This window comes from Oncorhynchus clarkii, unplaced genomic scaffold (genome assembly GCF_045791955.1).
Source record: "Oncorhynchus clarkii lewisi isolate Uvic-CL-2024 unplaced genomic scaffold, UVic_Ocla_1.0 unplaced_contig_8354_pilon_pilon, whole genome shotgun sequence".
Taxonomy (NCBI): Eukaryota; Metazoa; Chordata; class Actinopteri; order Salmoniformes; family Salmonidae; genus Oncorhynchus; species Oncorhynchus clarkii.
In genome coordinates, this window is record NW_027257977.1 from 254,840 (window position 1) to 271,395 (window position 16,556).

Sequence of the window (16,556 nt, forward strand, 5' to 3'; positions counted from 1 at the left end):
CCCCCTAACCCTACCTGCTGCCTCCCCCTAACCCTACCTGCTGCCTCCCCCTAACCCTACCTGCTGCTTCCCCCTAACCCTACCTGCCGCCACCCCCTAACCCTACCTGCCTCCCCCTAACCCTACCTGCTGCCTCCCCCTAACCCTACCTGCTGCTTCCCCCTAACCCTACCTGCCTCCCCCTAACCCTACCTGCTGCCTCCCCCTAACCCTACCTGCCGCCACCCCCTAACCCTACCTGCTGCCTCCCCCTAACCCTACCTGCTGCCTCCCCCTAACCCTACCTGCTGCCTCCCCCTAACCCTACCTGCTGCCTCCCCCTAACCCTACCTGCTGCTTCCCCCTAACCCTACCTGCTGCCTCCCCCTAACCCTACCTGCTGCCTCCCCCTAACCCTACCTGCTGCCTCACGGCACATATTATTACAGCACACTCTCTTAGTCATGAGGTTTAATAATAACAGTAATAATATATGAATAATAAATAAATATAGTGCACTCTTGATTTATTATTCATATATTGATTACTGAGAACACTTTCTCTATTACAGTAACACCAAGATGGAAGATTAGAACCAGGGGGAGGTGATACAGACCTCCCGACTCCCCCCCCCACAGACCTACCGACGTCCCCCCCACTCTGTCCCGCAGACCTACCGACGTCCCCCCCCGCAGACCTACCGACGTCCCCCAACACTCTGTCCCGCAGACCTACCGACGTCCCCCCCACTCTGTCCCGCAGACCTACCGACGTCCCCCCCCCACTCTGTCCCGCAGACCTACCGACGTCCCCACCACACTCTATCCCACAGACCTACCGACGTCCTCCCCCACTCTATCCCACAGACCTACCGACGTCCCCCCCACTCTATCCCACAGACCTACCGACGTCCCCCCCATTCTATCCCACAGACCTACCGACGTGCCCCCCACACTCTGTCCCACAGACTTACCGATGTCCCCCCACACTCTGTCCCACAGACCTACCGATGTCCCCCCACACTCTGTCCCACAGACCTACCGATGTCCCCCCACTCTGTCCCACAGACCTACCGACGTCCCCCCCACTCTGTCCCGCAGACCTACCGACGTCCCCCCCCGCAGACCTACCGACGTCCCCCAACACTCTGTCCCGCAGACCTACCGACGTCCCCCCCACTCTGTCCCGCAGACCTACCGACGTCCCCCCCCCACTCTGTCCCGCAGACCTACCGACGTCCCCACCACACTCTATCCCACAGACCTACCGACGTCCTCCCCCACTCTATCCCACAGACCTACCGACGTCCCCCCCACTCTATCCCACAGACCTACCGACGTCCCCCCCATTCTATCCCACAGACCTACCGACGTGCCCCCCACACTCTGTCCCACAGACTTACCGATGTCCCCCCACACTCTGTCCCACAGACCTACCGATGTCCCCCCACACTCTGTCCCACAGACCTACCGATGTCCCCCCACTCTGTCCCACAGACCTACCGACGTCCCCCCCCACACTCTATCCCACAGACCTACCGACGTCCCCCCCACTCTATCCCACAGACCTACCGACGTCCCCCCCACACTCTATCCCACAGACCTACCGACGTCCCCCCCACACTCTATCCCACAGACCTACCGACGCCCCCCCCACACTCTATCCCACAGACCTACCGACGTCCCACCAACACTCTATCCCACAGACCTACCGACGTCCCCCCCCACTCTATCCCACAGACTTACCGACGTCCCCCCCACTCTATCCCACAGACCTACCGACGTCCCCCCCACTCTATCCCACAGACGTACCGACGTCACCCCCACACTCTGTCCCACAGACCTACCGATGTCCCCACACTGTCCCACAGACCTACCAATGTCCCCCCACACTCTGTCCCACAGACCTACCGATGTCCCCCAGCTCTGTCCCACAGACCTACCGATGTCCCCCCACACTCTGTCCCACAGACCTACCGATGTCCCCCCACACTCTGTCCCACAGACCTACCGATGTCCCCCCACACTCTGTCCCACAGACCTACCGACGTCCCCCCACACTCTGTCCCACAGACCTACCGACGTCCCCCCACTCTGTCCCACAGACCTACCGACGTCCCCCCCACACTCTATCCCACAGACCTACCGACGTCCCCCCCACACTCTATCCCACAGACCTACCGACGTCCCCCCCACACTCTATCCCACAGACCTACCGACGTCCCCCCCACACTCTATCCCACAGACCTACCGACGTCCCCCCCACACTCTATCCCACAGACCTACCGACGTCCCCCCCACACTCTATCCCACAGACCTACCGACGTCCCCCCCACACTCTATCCCACAGACCTACCGACGTCCCCCCCACACTCTATCCCACAGACCCACCGACGTCCCCCCCACACTCTATCCCACAGACCTACCGACGTCCCCCCCCACTCTATCCCACAGACCTACCGACGTCACCCCCACTCTATCCCACAGACCTACCGACGTCCCCCCCACTCTATCCCACAGACCTACCGACGTGCCCCCCACACTCTGTCCCACAGACCTACCGACGTCCCCCCCACACTCTGTCCCACAGACCTACCGATGTCCCCCCACACTCTGTCCCACAGACCTACCGATGTCCCCCCACACTCTGTCCCACAGACCTACCGATGTCCCCCCACACTCTGTCCCACAGACCTACCGATGTCCCCCCACACTCTGTCCCACAGACCTACCGATGTCCCCACACTCTGTCCCACAGACCTACCGATGTCCCTACACTCTGTCCCACAGACCTACCGATGTCCCCACACTCTGTCCCACAGACCTACCGATGTCCCCACACTGTCCCACAGACCTACCGACGTCCCCACACTGTCCCACAGACCTACCGACGTCCCCACACTCTGTCCTATAAACCTACTGAGAAACAAAGTTCAAACAACATTTAAGTGGATTTCTCATTTCCAGCTGTTTCTGAGAAGCACAGCGAGTGTGACTTTGCCGTTCCACTCTAGGTGCCATTCCACTGAGTGGGTTGTGTGGGGTAACTATTCCTATGTTTAGCAAAGCACATGTCATCCAACATCACACTCAACCACACCTGTGGAGAGGAGAGGAGGCAAGCTAGCAGCGCGGGTTGCCTTGGCAACGCTGAGAGCAGAGGGTCACTTCTAATTAAAACAGAGAGGCAATTAGAGAGGAACTGGGTGGCTGTTACCACAACCTCCTGGTTTAATGGAGACAGACGGTAGAGCTGTGTCTGCGTGAGGAAAAAGGGAACTTCTGTCTGATAGTTCCATCTAGCCAGTCTGCTCGGGTCCTGGCTGAGAGTTCCATCTAGCCAGTCTGCTCGGGTCCTGGCTGAGAGTTCCATCTAGCCAGTCTGCTCGGGTCCTGGCTGAGAGTCCCATCTAGCCAGTCTGCTCGGGTCCTGGCTGAGAGTCCCATCTAGCCAGTCTGCTCGGGTCCTGGCTGAGAGTCCCATCTAGCCAGTCTGCTCGGGTCCTGGCTGAGAGTTCCATCTAGCCAGTCTGCTCGGGTCCTGGCTGAAAGTCCCATCTAGCCAGAATGCTCGGGTCCTGGCTGAGAGTCCCATCTAGCCAGTCAGACAGGTTAGCACTAGGCAGTAAGCAGCCGTGCTTCACATCTCACAAGATTGCTACAGTATGTCATATTGATGTGGTTCTGGAGACGTTAAACACGGTCAGATCTGATTGCCTGTATGCGTTTCCTAAGTCTGTCTTTATCTCCAAGACTGTATTGACGCTTTGCCTATTTGATGGTTTGTCACAGGGCATAGCGGGATTTCTTATAAGCTTCCGGGTTAAGAGTCCCACACCTTGAAAGCGGCAGCTCTACCCTTCAGCTCAGTGCGAATGTTACCTGTAGTCCATGGCTTCTGGTTGTGGTATGTACGTTCAGTCACTGTGGGGACGACGTCCTCAATGCACTTATTGATAAAGCCGGTGACTGATGTGGTGTATTCCTCAATGCCATGGGAGGAATCCCGGGAACATATTCCAGTCTGTGCTGCAAAACAGTCCTGTAGTTCAGCATCTGATTCATCTGACCACTTTTTTTATAGACCGAGTCACTGGTGTTTCCTGCTTTAATTTCTGCTTGTAAGCAGGAATCAGGAGGATAGAGTTGTGGTCAGATTTACCAAATAGAGGGCGAGGGAGAGCTTTGTACGTGTCTCTGTGTGTGGAGTACAGGTGATCTAGAATTTTTTTTCTCCCTCTGGTTGCACATTTAACATGTTGATAGAGATTTGGTAGAACTGATTTAAGTTTCCCTGCATTAAAGTCTCCGGCCACTAGGAGTGCCGCCTCTGGGTGAGGGGTTTCCTGTTTACTTATTTCCTTATACAGCTGACTGAGTGCGGTCTTAGTGCCAGCATCTGTCTGTGGTGGTAAATAAACAGCCACGAAAACTATAGCTTTAAAACTCTCTAGGCAAGTAGTGTGGCCTGCAATTTATCACAATATACTCTACTTCAGGCGAGCAAAATCTAGAGACTTCCTTAGATTTTGTGCACCAGCTGTTTACAAATACGCACAGACACCCCCCCTCGTTTTACCAGAGTGTGCTGTTCTAACTTGCCGGTGCAGAGTATATCCCGCTAGCTGAATATCCATGTCGTCATTCAGTCACGATTCCGTGAAACATAGGATATCACAGTTTTTGATGTCCCGTTGGTAGGATATTCGTGATCGTACCTCGCCTAATTTATTGTCCAATGATTGCCCGTTGGCGAGTAATATTTACGGTAATGGCAGCTTTCCCACGCACCTTCTGCGGATCCTCACAAGGCATCCTGCTCTGTGTCCTCTGTACCTGCGTCTCTTCCTCTTGCAAATAACGGGGATGTTGGCCTTGTCGGGTGTTTGGAGAACGTCCTGTTGCATCTGCTTGTTGAAGAAAAAAAATCTTTGTCTAATCCGAGGTGAGTGGTCGCTGTCCTGATATCCAGAATCTCTTTGTCTAATCCGAGGTGAGTGATCGCTGTCCTGATATCTAGAAGCTCTTTGTCTAATCCGAGGTGAGTGATCGCTGTCCTGATATCCAGAATCTCTTTGTCTAATCCGAGGTGAGTGATAACTGTCCTGATATCCAGAAGCTCTTTGTCTAATCCGAGGTGAGTGGTCGCTGTCCTGATATCCAGAATCTCTTTGTCTAATCCGAGGTGAGTGATCGCTGTCCTGATATCCAGAAGCTCTTTGTCTAATCCGAGGTGAGTGGTCGCTGTCCTGATATCCAGAATCTCTTTGTCTAATCCGAGGTGAGTGATCGCTGTCCTGATATCCAGAAGATCTTTGTCTAATCCGAGGTGAGTGATCGCTGTCCTGATATCCAGAAGATCTTTGTCTAATCCGAGGTGAGTGATCTCTGTCCTGATATCCAGAAGCTCTTTGTCTAATCCGAGGTGAGTGGTCGCTGTCCTGATATCCAGAAGCTCTTTGTCTAATCCGAGGTGAGTGGTCGCTGTCCTGATATCCAGAATCTCTTTGTCTAATCCGAGGTGAGTGATAACTGTCCTGATATCCAGAAGCTCTTTGTCTAATCCGAGGTGAGTGGTCGCTGTCCTGATATCCAGAATCTCTTTGTCTAATCCGAGGTGAGTGATCTCTGTCCTGATATCCAGAAGCTCTTTGTCTAATCCGAGGTGAGTGGTCGCTGTCCTGATATCCAGAATCTCTTTGTCTAATCCGAGGTGAGTGATAACTGTCCTGATATCCAGAAGCTCTTTGTCTAATCCGAGGTGAGTGGTCGCTGTCCTGATATCCAGAATCTCTTTGTCTAATCCGAGGTGAGTGATCGCTGTCCTGATATCCAGAAGATCTTTTTTTGCCGTAAGATACAGTTGCAGAAACATCATGTACAAAATAAGTTACAAATAACGTGAGAAAAAAACCACATAATGGCACAATTGGTTGGGCGCAAGTAAAACTGCTGCCATTACTTCCGGCGCCATTTTTAAGTTCCAGAGTGAGTGTGTGTGAGTATGTGCGTTCATTCCCAGTGTCTACTCTGACTCACCCTGGTGATAACCGCAAAGCCTGGTTCCTTCAGCTGGTTGTGTGTGTGTTCCTCACCCTGGTGATAACCTCAAAGCCTGGTTCCTCCAGCTGGTTGTGTGTGTGTGTTCCTCACCCTGGTGATAATCTCAAAGCCTGGTTCCTCCAGCTGGTTGTGTGTGTGTGTTCCTCACCCTGATGATAACCTCAAAGCCTGGTTCCTCCAGCTGGTTGTGTGTGTGTGTTCCTCACCCTGGTGATAACCTCAAAGCCTGGTTCCTCCAGCTGGTTGTGTGTGTGTGTTCCTCACCCTGGTGATAACCTCAAAGCCTGGTTCCTCCAGCTGGTTGATGTCCAGTCCAGGTATGGCCTCATTCAGCAGGTCAGCCACCTCCCCGACAGGCCTCTCCTTCAGTAGCACCGTGTCTGGACCCCGGAACGCATCAAACAGGTAGTTGGTCACCTTGGAGAAACCACCCAGCGTAGTGGTGACTGGGTCCTGAGAAAACTTCTGGAGGAGGAGTGGGAGAGAGAGAGAGGAGAGAGGGAGAAGGAAAGGAAAAAGATTGCGGGGACGAGAGAGGAGGAGAGAGGGAGAAGGAGAGGGAGGAGAGAGAGAGTTGATCGGGGGAGAGAGGGAGTAAAGCAGAACAGGGGAGAGAGAGAGAGGAGAGAGGGAGAAGGAGAGGGAGAGAGAGTTGATTGGGGGAGAGAGGGAGTAAAGCGGAACAGGGGAGAGAGAGAGAGGAGAGGAAAAAGATTGCGGGGACGAGAGAGGAGGAGAGAGGGAGAAGGAGAGGGAGAGAGAGAGTTGATTGGGGGAGAGAGGGAGTAAAGCAGAACAGGGGAGAGAGAGAGAGGAGAGAGGGAGAAGGAGAGGGAGAGAGAGAGAGTTGATTGGGGGGGAGAGAGGGAGTAAAGCGGAACAGGGGAGAGAGAGAGAGGAGAGGAAAAAGATTGCGGGGACGAGAGAGGAGGAGAGAGGGAGAAGGAGAGAGAGAGTTGATTGGGGGAGAGAGGGAGTAAAGCAGAACATGGGAGAGAGAGAGAGGAGAGAGGGAGAAGGAGAGGGAGGAGAGAGAGAGTTGATTGGGGGAGAGAGGGAGTAAAGCAGAACAGGGGAGAGAGAGAGAGGGGAGAGAGGGAGAAGGAGAGAGAGAGTTGATTGGGGGAGAGAGGGAGTAAAGCAGAACAGGGGAGAGAGAGAGAGGAGAGAGGGAGAAGGAGAGGGAGAGAGAGAGAGTTGATTGGGGGAGAGAGGGAGTAAAGCGGAACAGGGGAGAGAGAGAGAGGAGAGGAAAAAGATTGCGGGGACGAGAGAGGAGGAGAGAGGGAGAAGGAGAGAGAGAGTTGATTGGGGGAGAGAGGGAGTAAAGCAGAACAGGGGAGAGAGAGAGAGGAGAGAGGGAGAAGGAGAGGGAGGAGAGAGAGAGTTGATTGGGGGAGAGAGGGAGTAAAGCAGAACAGGGGAGAGAGAGAGAGAGGAGAGAGGGAGAAGGAGAGGGAGGAGAGACAGAGTTGATTGGGGTAGAGAGGGAGTAAAGCAGAACAGGGGAGAGAGAGAGAGGAGAGGAAAAAGGAAAAAGATTGCGGGGACGAGAGAGGAGGAGAGAGAAGGAGAGAGGAGGAGAGAGGGAGAAGGAGAGAGGAGGAGAGAGGGAGAAGGAGAGAGGAGGAGAGAGGGAGAAGGAGAGAGGAGGAGAGAGAAGGAGAGAGGAGGAGAGAGGAGGAGAGGGAGAAGGAGAGAGGAGGAGAGAGGGAGAAGGAGAGAGGAGGAGAGAGAGAGGAGAGAGAAGGAGAGAGGAGGAGAGAGGGAGAAGGAGAGAGGGAGAAGGAGAGAGGGAGAAGGAGAGAGGGAGAAGGAGAGAGGAGGAGAGAGGGAGAAGGAGAGAGAAGGAGAGAGGGAGAAGGAGAGAGGAGGAGAGAGGAGGAGAGAGGGAGAAGGAGAGAGAAGGAGAGAGGAGGAGAGAGGGAGAAGGAGAGAGGAGGAGAGAGGGAGAAGGAGAGAGGAGGAGAGAGGGAGAAGGAGAGAGAAGGAGGGAGGAGGAGAGAGGGAGAAGGAGAGAGAAGGAGGGAGAAGGAGAGAGAAGGAGGGAGAAGGAGAGAGGAGGAGAGAGGGAGAAGGAGAGAGGAGGAGAGAGGGAGAAGGAGAGAGGAGGAGAGAGGGAGAAGGAGAGAGAAGGAGAGAGGGAGAAGGGGAGAGAAGGAGAGAGGGAGAAGGAGAGAGGAGGAGAGAGGAGGAGAGAGAAGGAGAGAGAAGGAGAGAGGAGGAGAGAGGGAGAAGGAGAGAGAAGGAGAGGAGGAGAGAGGAGGAGAGAGGGAGAAGGAGAGAGGAGAGGGATGACAGGGAAGATAGGGGTCATGAAGGAGGTCATTGTAAACGCTGTGGCACCAGACAGATGTAGTTTAGCTACAGTCTCATTATAAACACTAAGATGACACAAGCTTATTTTAGCCATGCTATTTTCACCTTAATCACAGGTGTGAAATGTTACATTAGGAAGAGCCCCCAGCCAGATGACTTACTGCACATTTTAACTTTAGATTTTCATCAAAAGCAACGGGCGAAAGCATCTCAAAAGCACAACAGCATCGGTCATCATCTCAGACGTCCAACCTAGTAGCCCCCCCCCCCACCCGGCCCCCCACTGCCTGGAACACTTTCAACTCTCCACACTGCGTACTCGTACACTTTCAACTGTCCAGACTGCGTACTCTTACACTTTCAACTCTCCAGACTGTGTACTCTTACACTTTCAACTCTCCAGACTGCGTACTCGTACACTTTCAACTGTCCAGACTGCGTACTCGTACACTTTCAACTGTCCACACTGCGTACTCGTACACTTTCAACTCTCCACACTGCGTACTCTTACACTTTCAACTCTCCACACTGCGTACTCTTACACTTTCAACTCTCCACACTGCGTACTCTTACACTTTCAACTCTCCAGACTGTGTACTCTTACACTTTCAACTCTCCAGACTGTGTACTCTTACACTTTCAACTCTCCAGACTGCGTACTCGTACACTTTCAACTCTCCAGACTGCGTACTCGTACACTTTCAACTCTCCAGACTGCGTACTCTTACACTTTCAACTGTCCAGACTGCGTACTCTTACACTTTCAACTGTCCAGACTGCGTACTCTTACACTTTCAACTCTCCACACTGCGTACTCTTACACTTTCAACTCTCCAGACTGCGTACTCTTACACTTTCAACTGTCCAGACTGCGTACTCTTACACTTTCAACTCTCCAGACTGCGTACTCTTACACTTTCAACTCTCCAGACTGCGTACTCTTACACTTTCAACTCTCCAGACTGCGTACTCTTACACTTTCAACTCTCCACACTGCGTACTCTTACTACGAAGAAGTAAAAGCCAACTATATCACATCACCAAGAAAACTAATGCTTTTCAAGGCCTCTTAAAACGTTTTTTTTTTTACTCTCGCCACAAAAAATACCACAGGAATCAAAGACAGAAAAGAGGCCAATCTATTTCTCCTGATGTTGGTTACCGGCCGGCTGAGACGTTGCTCATTCATCTTTGCAATTGGATATTTTTTTATGAGTCACATTAGAAAACAATACTCGAGCAGCGTTAACCCCTTTTGAGAAGAGAGGCCACCCAATGTTATTAGCAAGTCAAGGCTCATTAGCTTCTCCTCCACAATCCCTGCTCTACTAAATGGCTCCTGTAATACTGATATAGAGCAGGAGAAAGGAGGCTGGGCCGGGAGGGAGGCACCCTGAACCTTAATGATAATGAGTACAGTACTCTCACTCAGACAGGCAGCCAAGCTAATGTCTATGAGATGTCGCTGCTATTCCATAACACAGTCGGGATCTAAAACAAATGTACCACCACAGTTAGGCCTGTTATCTGCCCACAATGCATTACCAGACGCGGTTAAAAACATGCCCCCGGTTGGTTGGGAGGGAGCAGAGGCACGGCCCACTTTTTATTATAAAGGATAACACTGAGACCTGGACGGAGGTTCTATTTCAAACAGAGTCAAAATGTCAACGAGAAGGACAATAGATAAATGATACGCAATTAAAAGTCCCCGAGGCGAACTAAAAAACAACTCCTGCCAACTATTCCCTCTGTCCGCTGGCCATGTAGCCTGGTGCTGATGGAGTACAAAGTTTATTACCCAGTTCTCCTCTATTCAGAGCATGTACCACCCCCCCCCCCCCCCCTTTATTACCCAGTTCTCCCCTATTCAGAGCATGTACCCCCCCCCCCCCTTTATTACCCAGTTCTCCCCTATTCAGAGCATGTACCCCCCCCCCCCTTTATTACCCAGTTCTCCCCTATTCAGAGCATGTACCCCCCCCCCCCCCCCCCCCTTTATTACCCAGTACTCCCCTATTCAGAGCATGTACCACCCCCCCCCCCCTTTATTACCCAGTTCTCCCCTATTCAGAGCATGTACCCCCCCCCTTTATTACCCAGTTCTCCCCTATTCAGAGCATGTACCACCCCCCCCCCCCCCTTTATTACCCAGTTCTCCCCTATTCAGAGCATGTACCCCCCCCCTTTATTACCCAGTTCTCCACTATACAGAGCATGTCCCCCCCCCCCCCCCCCACACTTTATTAGCCAGTTCTCCTCTATTCAGAGCACGTACCCCCCCTTTATTACCCAGTTCTCCCCTATTCAGAGCATGCCCCCCCCCCCCCCCCCCCCTGTAACCCCCATCCCCCCCTACCTAGTTCTGCTATAGACCAGGGCCCTATTCCCTATATAGTGCACTACCCAGAGCCCTATTCCCCACACTTTATTAGCCAGTTCTCCTCTATTCAGAGCACTACTTTAGACCAGAGCCCTTTCCCTATATAGTGCACCAGTTCCAGAGCCCTATTCCCTATATAATGCACTACTTTAGACCAGAGCCCTATTCCCTATATAGTGCACTACTTTAGACCAGAGCCCTATTCCCTATATAGTGCACTACTTTAGACCAGAGCCCTATTCCCTATATAGTGCACTACTTTAGACCAGAGCCCTATTCCCTATATAGTGCACTACTTTAGACCAGAGCCCTATTCCCTATATAGTGCACTACTTTAGACCAGAGCCCTATTCCCTATATAGTGCACTACTTTAGACCAGAGCCCTATTCCCTATATAGTGCACTGCTTTAGTCCAGAGCCCTATGGACTATAAAGGGGATAGGGTGCCATTTGGGACTACCCAGGCTTTCAGAGAGTCCTCATAAAACAAACCAACAAATGTGCTGCTCTCATTAAGTCCCTGCCCTGCTCAGAACCAACTCATTACAATAACAGCAGAGTTGTTCTGTGAACCCTGAGACAGTACAGAGCCTGGCTGGGAGGAGGCCGTACAGAGCCCGGCTGGGAGGAGGTCGTACAGGGGCCGGCTGGGAGGAGGCAGGTGTACACTAGGGTGTGAGGAGGCAGGTGTACACTAGGGTGTGAGGAGGCAGGTGTACACTAGGGTGTGAGGAGGCAGGTGTACACTAGGGTGTGAGGGAGCAGGTGTACACTAGGGTGTGAGGAGGCAGGTGTACACTAGGGTGTGAGGGGGCAGGTGTACACTAGGGTGTGAGGGGGCAGGTGTACACTAGGGTGTGAGGGAGCAGGTGTACACTAGGGTGTGAGGGAGCAGGTGTACACTAGGGTGTGAGGAGGCAGGTGTACACTAGGGTGTGAGGGGGCAGGTGTACACTGGGTGTGAGGGGGCAGGTGTACAGAGCCTAGGGTGTGAGGGAGCAGGTGTACACTAGGGAGTGAGGGGGCAGGTGTACACTAGGGTGTGAGGGGGCAGGTGAACACTAGGGTGTGAGGTGGCAGGTGTACACTAGGGTGTGAGTGGGCAGGTGTACACTAGGGTGTGAGGGGGCAGGTGTACACTAGGGTGTGAGGGGGCAGGTGTACACTAGGGTGTGAGGGGGCAGGTGTACACTAGGGTGTGAGGGGGCAGGTGGACACTAGGTTGTGAGGGGGCAGGTGCACACTAGGGTGTGAGGGGGCAGGTGTACACTAGGGTGTGAGGGGGCAGGTGAACACTAGGGTGTGAGGGGGCAGGTGTACACTAGGGTGTGAGTGGGCAGGTGTACACTAGGGTGTGAGTGGGCAGGTGTACACTAGGGTGTGAGTGGGCAGGTGTACACTAGGGTGTGAGGGGGGAAGGTGTACACTAGGGTGTGAGGGGGCAGGTGTACACTAGGTTGTGAGGGGCAGGTGTACACTAGGTTGTGAGGGGGCAGGTGTACACTAGGTTGTGAGGGGGCAGGTGGACACTAGGGTGTGAGGGGGCAGGTGTACACTAGGTTGTGAGGGGGCAGGAGGACACTAGGTTGTGAGGGGGCAGGTGGACACTAGGGTGTGCAGGTCGTACCGTAATAAGTCCGAAGGTGGCATCATCTAGCAGGTTCTCAAAGGTCTGGGACAGAGCTCTGCTGTGGGGGCTGACCTGGAGGAGGGAGGCATCTGTGGTAGACCTAACAGGGAGGACAGAAAGAGAGAGAGAGAAAGAGAAATTAGAATAAGTGAGATATGACAGAGAACAGAGGAGGAACGTTCAAGCCTCAGAGTGTCTGTGTCATGGACTGATCATGAGACGAGTCCAAGAGTCTGTGGTTTCAGGGCCGCAACTTTGATTTTAGAAGTGGGAGGGGGGGTGACATAATTATTATTATTTTTCCAGTCGGATAAACACTCCAAACAGCCAACCCGACCGCTTGGAGGCGTCTGCCCGGCCCTAAAGCACACTGTTGCTATCTTTTTTTGTATCACATTCCAATCATAAAATCCCACGGCCCCCAGTGAAAGTTGGGTCTCTGGTCTCAGGGAACAAGCTTGTCTGGAAGATAAGCTCAGAGAGTCAATGGTCTCAGGCAACAAGCTTGTCTGGAAGAGACGCTCAGAGAGTCTCTGGTCTCAGGGAACAAGCTTGTCTGGAAGAGGAGCTCAGAGAGTCTCTGGGTCTCAGGGAACAAGCTTGTCTGGAAGAGAAGCTCAGAGAGTCTCTGGTCTCAGGGAACAAGCTTGTCCAGTATTGGATTCTGCCACTACAGAAACCAATATTGTGACAACCACTTAACAGTCCTTCACTAAGCTGTACTCAGATCTACCCTGTAGACCACTACAGAAGCCCTTAACAGTTGTCATGACGTTGGCCTGGGGGTTAGGTTTATGACAGTCATAAATACCTATTTCCCCCTTTTTCCTCTCTCTACCCTACTGATGTTACTTTTGCAAAACCCTTGGTTAACATAGAGATTCTGGGAACATCAGAAGGTGGGGGGAAATGAACTATATTCTGGTAATCCGACCAATTGAACATATGCGGTGGTGCTTAATGAATATGATGTCAGTTCGGTTGTCATCTGAGACATTCTCATCAATGATAAGATGACATAAACTCTACAGTGGAAAGTCTACATATTATAGTTATCAGAGTCACATGGAATTGTTGTAAAAATGTAAATGTTTGAATATCAAATTAATTGTGATGGGATGAAATGTGATTTTAGCTTCTAAAATGTGAGATTTGGGTTTTCATAAGATGTGAAGGGACATGGGCTGTAACACTTTTCAAAACACGCCCTCCTCTCCCTTCCTATATAAGCCCTTGACGACAATGTAACCTCCTGTTCCGAGGACGTGAGGATGACGGTCCGATGTCAGAATGGTTCAGATAATAACTACAGAACGAAGCCAACATCAGCGTGAGCTTTGGTTGCGAATGGTATGAACTCTGAACTCTTATTCACTACAGAAGTGATACCTCCTAGCCGTTGAGTTAGCAACAGCAGATGCAACGAGGGTTAGGAAGGAACAGACAGAGTATCCCGTCTATCACCCAACGACGTTACTACAACGTATCCAATTGACAACCAGAGACATTCTTCAAAGGACTCGGTTGGGCAACACGGCCTTCCATCTACCACCAACCTACCGAAGCGCAGCTCAGAGTAAATATTTATTGCATTTTTCTTTTCCAAATGGCCGGTAATTTAGAATGCATAAGATACTGTATTTATGATAGCACAGCTTCTCCCTTTGTCCCTCAGTCTTCCCGCTCTTTCACTCAAACCCAGCCCCTTTTCTTTTGTGATAACAAGCTGTCATATCTGTTCCGCCGGCTAGGGACGTTATCCTTTATGACGTAATTTGTAATCAAGTTAGGATTAATTGTGTGTATGTGTAATTCTGTGTGATTAGATAGGTATTTAGTAAATAAATAATTAAACCCAATTTTGTATTGCTGATTCAACTTGTTAGCCAGGGTTCGTGCAGATAACCAAGAATTTACAACTTTCAGATGAGACTGAATTAAGATGACGATTAATATTGACTGCTATTGATGTAAAATATTACTTGGTCTTTAAGAGTTTATTCGGAAGATAACAGCTCTATAAATATTATTTCGTGGTGCCCCGACTCTCTAGTTAATTACATTTACATGATTAGCTCAATCAGGTAATATTAATTACGGATAAATTATTTTATAGAATAGCATGTCATATCACTTAATCCGGCATAGCCAAAGACACGACACAGTCCTTCACGAAGCTGTACTCAGATCCACCCTGTAGACGACTACAGAACCACTTAACAGTCCTTCACTAAGCTGTACTCAGATCCACCCTGTAGACGACTACAGAACCACTTAACAGTCCTTCACGAAGCTGTACTCAGATCCACCCTGTAGACTACTACAAGTCACAGGTCTTAACTGTGTGTTGTTAGTGTCTGGCTGATGTGTAGAGTAGACTACTTCTAGTGCTAACAGCCCCACAGCCAGTGTCTCAAAAGTAGTGCACTAAATAGGAAACAGGCTGCCATTTGGGATGTGGGGGGAAGAGTCTTTTCTATGGTTAAGATGATCCCCACTAGGACTTGTTCCTCCATGAATTATTGAAGAGCTCTATTGATTTTTCATGGAAATTGAATAGGGACTCTTTAACAGACTAAACATGTAACACGTTAAAAAAAACACCATGTCTGACAACGGTTGCTTCACATCGGGGCGTAGCACAGGAAACACCGTCTGCTGCAGGAGGAAACACTAACACACTTAGTTCATCAACATCCCTGTACTATAGTAGGTAGGCTCAGTGACTAGTGTTAAGCATATCATACAGTGGGTTCAAACAGGGGATGCGTCCCAAATGTAGGGCCAGCGTCCCAAATGTAGGGCCCTAGAAAGATCTGCTTTGTGGAGAACGCGGACGGGATCCAGACATTAAAACAGAAGTAAACAATATTAAAACATTTAACTACAGAAGCTAGTCGGACATCACCTAAATGTATTGAAGCTAGCAGGACATCACCTAAATGTGTTGAAGCTAGCAGGACATCACCTAAATGTATTGAAGGTAGCAGGACATCACCTAAATGTATTGAAGGTAGTAGGACATCACCTAAATGTTTTGAAGCTAGCAGGTCATCACCTAAATGTGTTGAAGCTAGTAGGACATCACCTAAATGTGTTGAAGCTAGAAGGACATCACCTAAATGTATTGAAGCTAGTAGGACATCACCTAAATGTGTTGAAACAAGCAGGACATCACCTAAATGTGTTGAAGGTAGTAGGACATCACCTAAATGTGTTGAAGGTAGTAGGACATCACCTAAATGTGTTGAAGGTAGTAGGACATCACCTAAATGTGTTGAAGGTAGTAGGACATCACCTAAATGTGTTGAAGGTAGCAGGACATCACCTAAATGTATTGAAGGTAGCAGGACATCACCTAAATGTGTTGAAGCTAGTAGGACATCACCTAAATGTATTAACTTATTAGAAAATTCTATAATTTTCCAAAGATGATCATAAAACGAACAAAATAAGTCGGTGATGAATAGATTCCTTCAACTTCCTGAAGATTTGTTGTGGGTCCTCAGATCCTCAAAAGGTTCTACAGCTGCAACATCGACAACTGGTTGCATCACTGCTCGGCCTCCGACCGCACTAGAGGGTAGTGCGTACGGCCCAGTACATCACTGGGGCTAAGCTGCCTGCCATCCAGAACCTATATAATAGGCGGCGTCAGAGGAAGGCCCTAAAAATGGTCAAAGACCCCAGCCACCCCAGTCATAGACTGTTCCCTCTACCGCAGGGCAAGCGGTACCGGAGTGCCAAGTCTAGGACAAAAAGGCTTCTCAACAGTTTTTACCCCCAAGACATAAGACTCCTGAACAGGTAATCAAATGGCTACCTGAACTATTTGCATATTGTGCCCGCCCCCACCCCTCTTTTACGCTGCTGCTACTCTGTTTATCATATATGCATAATCACTTTAACTACACATTCATGTACATACTACCTCAATTGTCCCGACCAACCAGTGCTCCTGCACATTGGCTAACGGGGCTATCTGCATTGTGTCCCGCCACCCCCTCTTTCACACTACTGCTACTCTCTGTTCATCATATATGCAGAGTCACTTTAACAATATCTACATGTACATACTACCTCAATCAGCCTGACTAACCGGTGTCTGTATAGAGCCTCTCTACTGTATATAGCCTCTCTGCTGTATATAGCCTCTCTACTGTATAGAGCCTCTACTGTATA

General features: G+C 50.7%; 1 protein-coding gene across 1 annotated transcript in view; it reads right to left on the bottom strand.

Moving 5' to 3' along the window:
- The window catches only part of LOC139394377 (TBC1 domain family member 15-like), a gene marked incomplete at its 5' end in the record, with an annotated part of 58,160 nt that extends 45,686 nt beyond the window's left edge, over nucleotides 1-12,474 (bottom strand). The window contains 2 exons of the mRNA XM_071142431.1: nucleotides 6,306-6,506; nucleotides 12,372-12,474. Coding sequence (XP_070998532.1) covers nucleotides 6,306-6,506; nucleotides 12,372-12,474 — 304 coding nt within the window. The remainder of the gene's footprint in view (nucleotides 1-6,305; nucleotides 6,507-12,371) is intronic.
- Nucleotides 12,475-16,556: the final 4,082 nt, after the last annotated feature.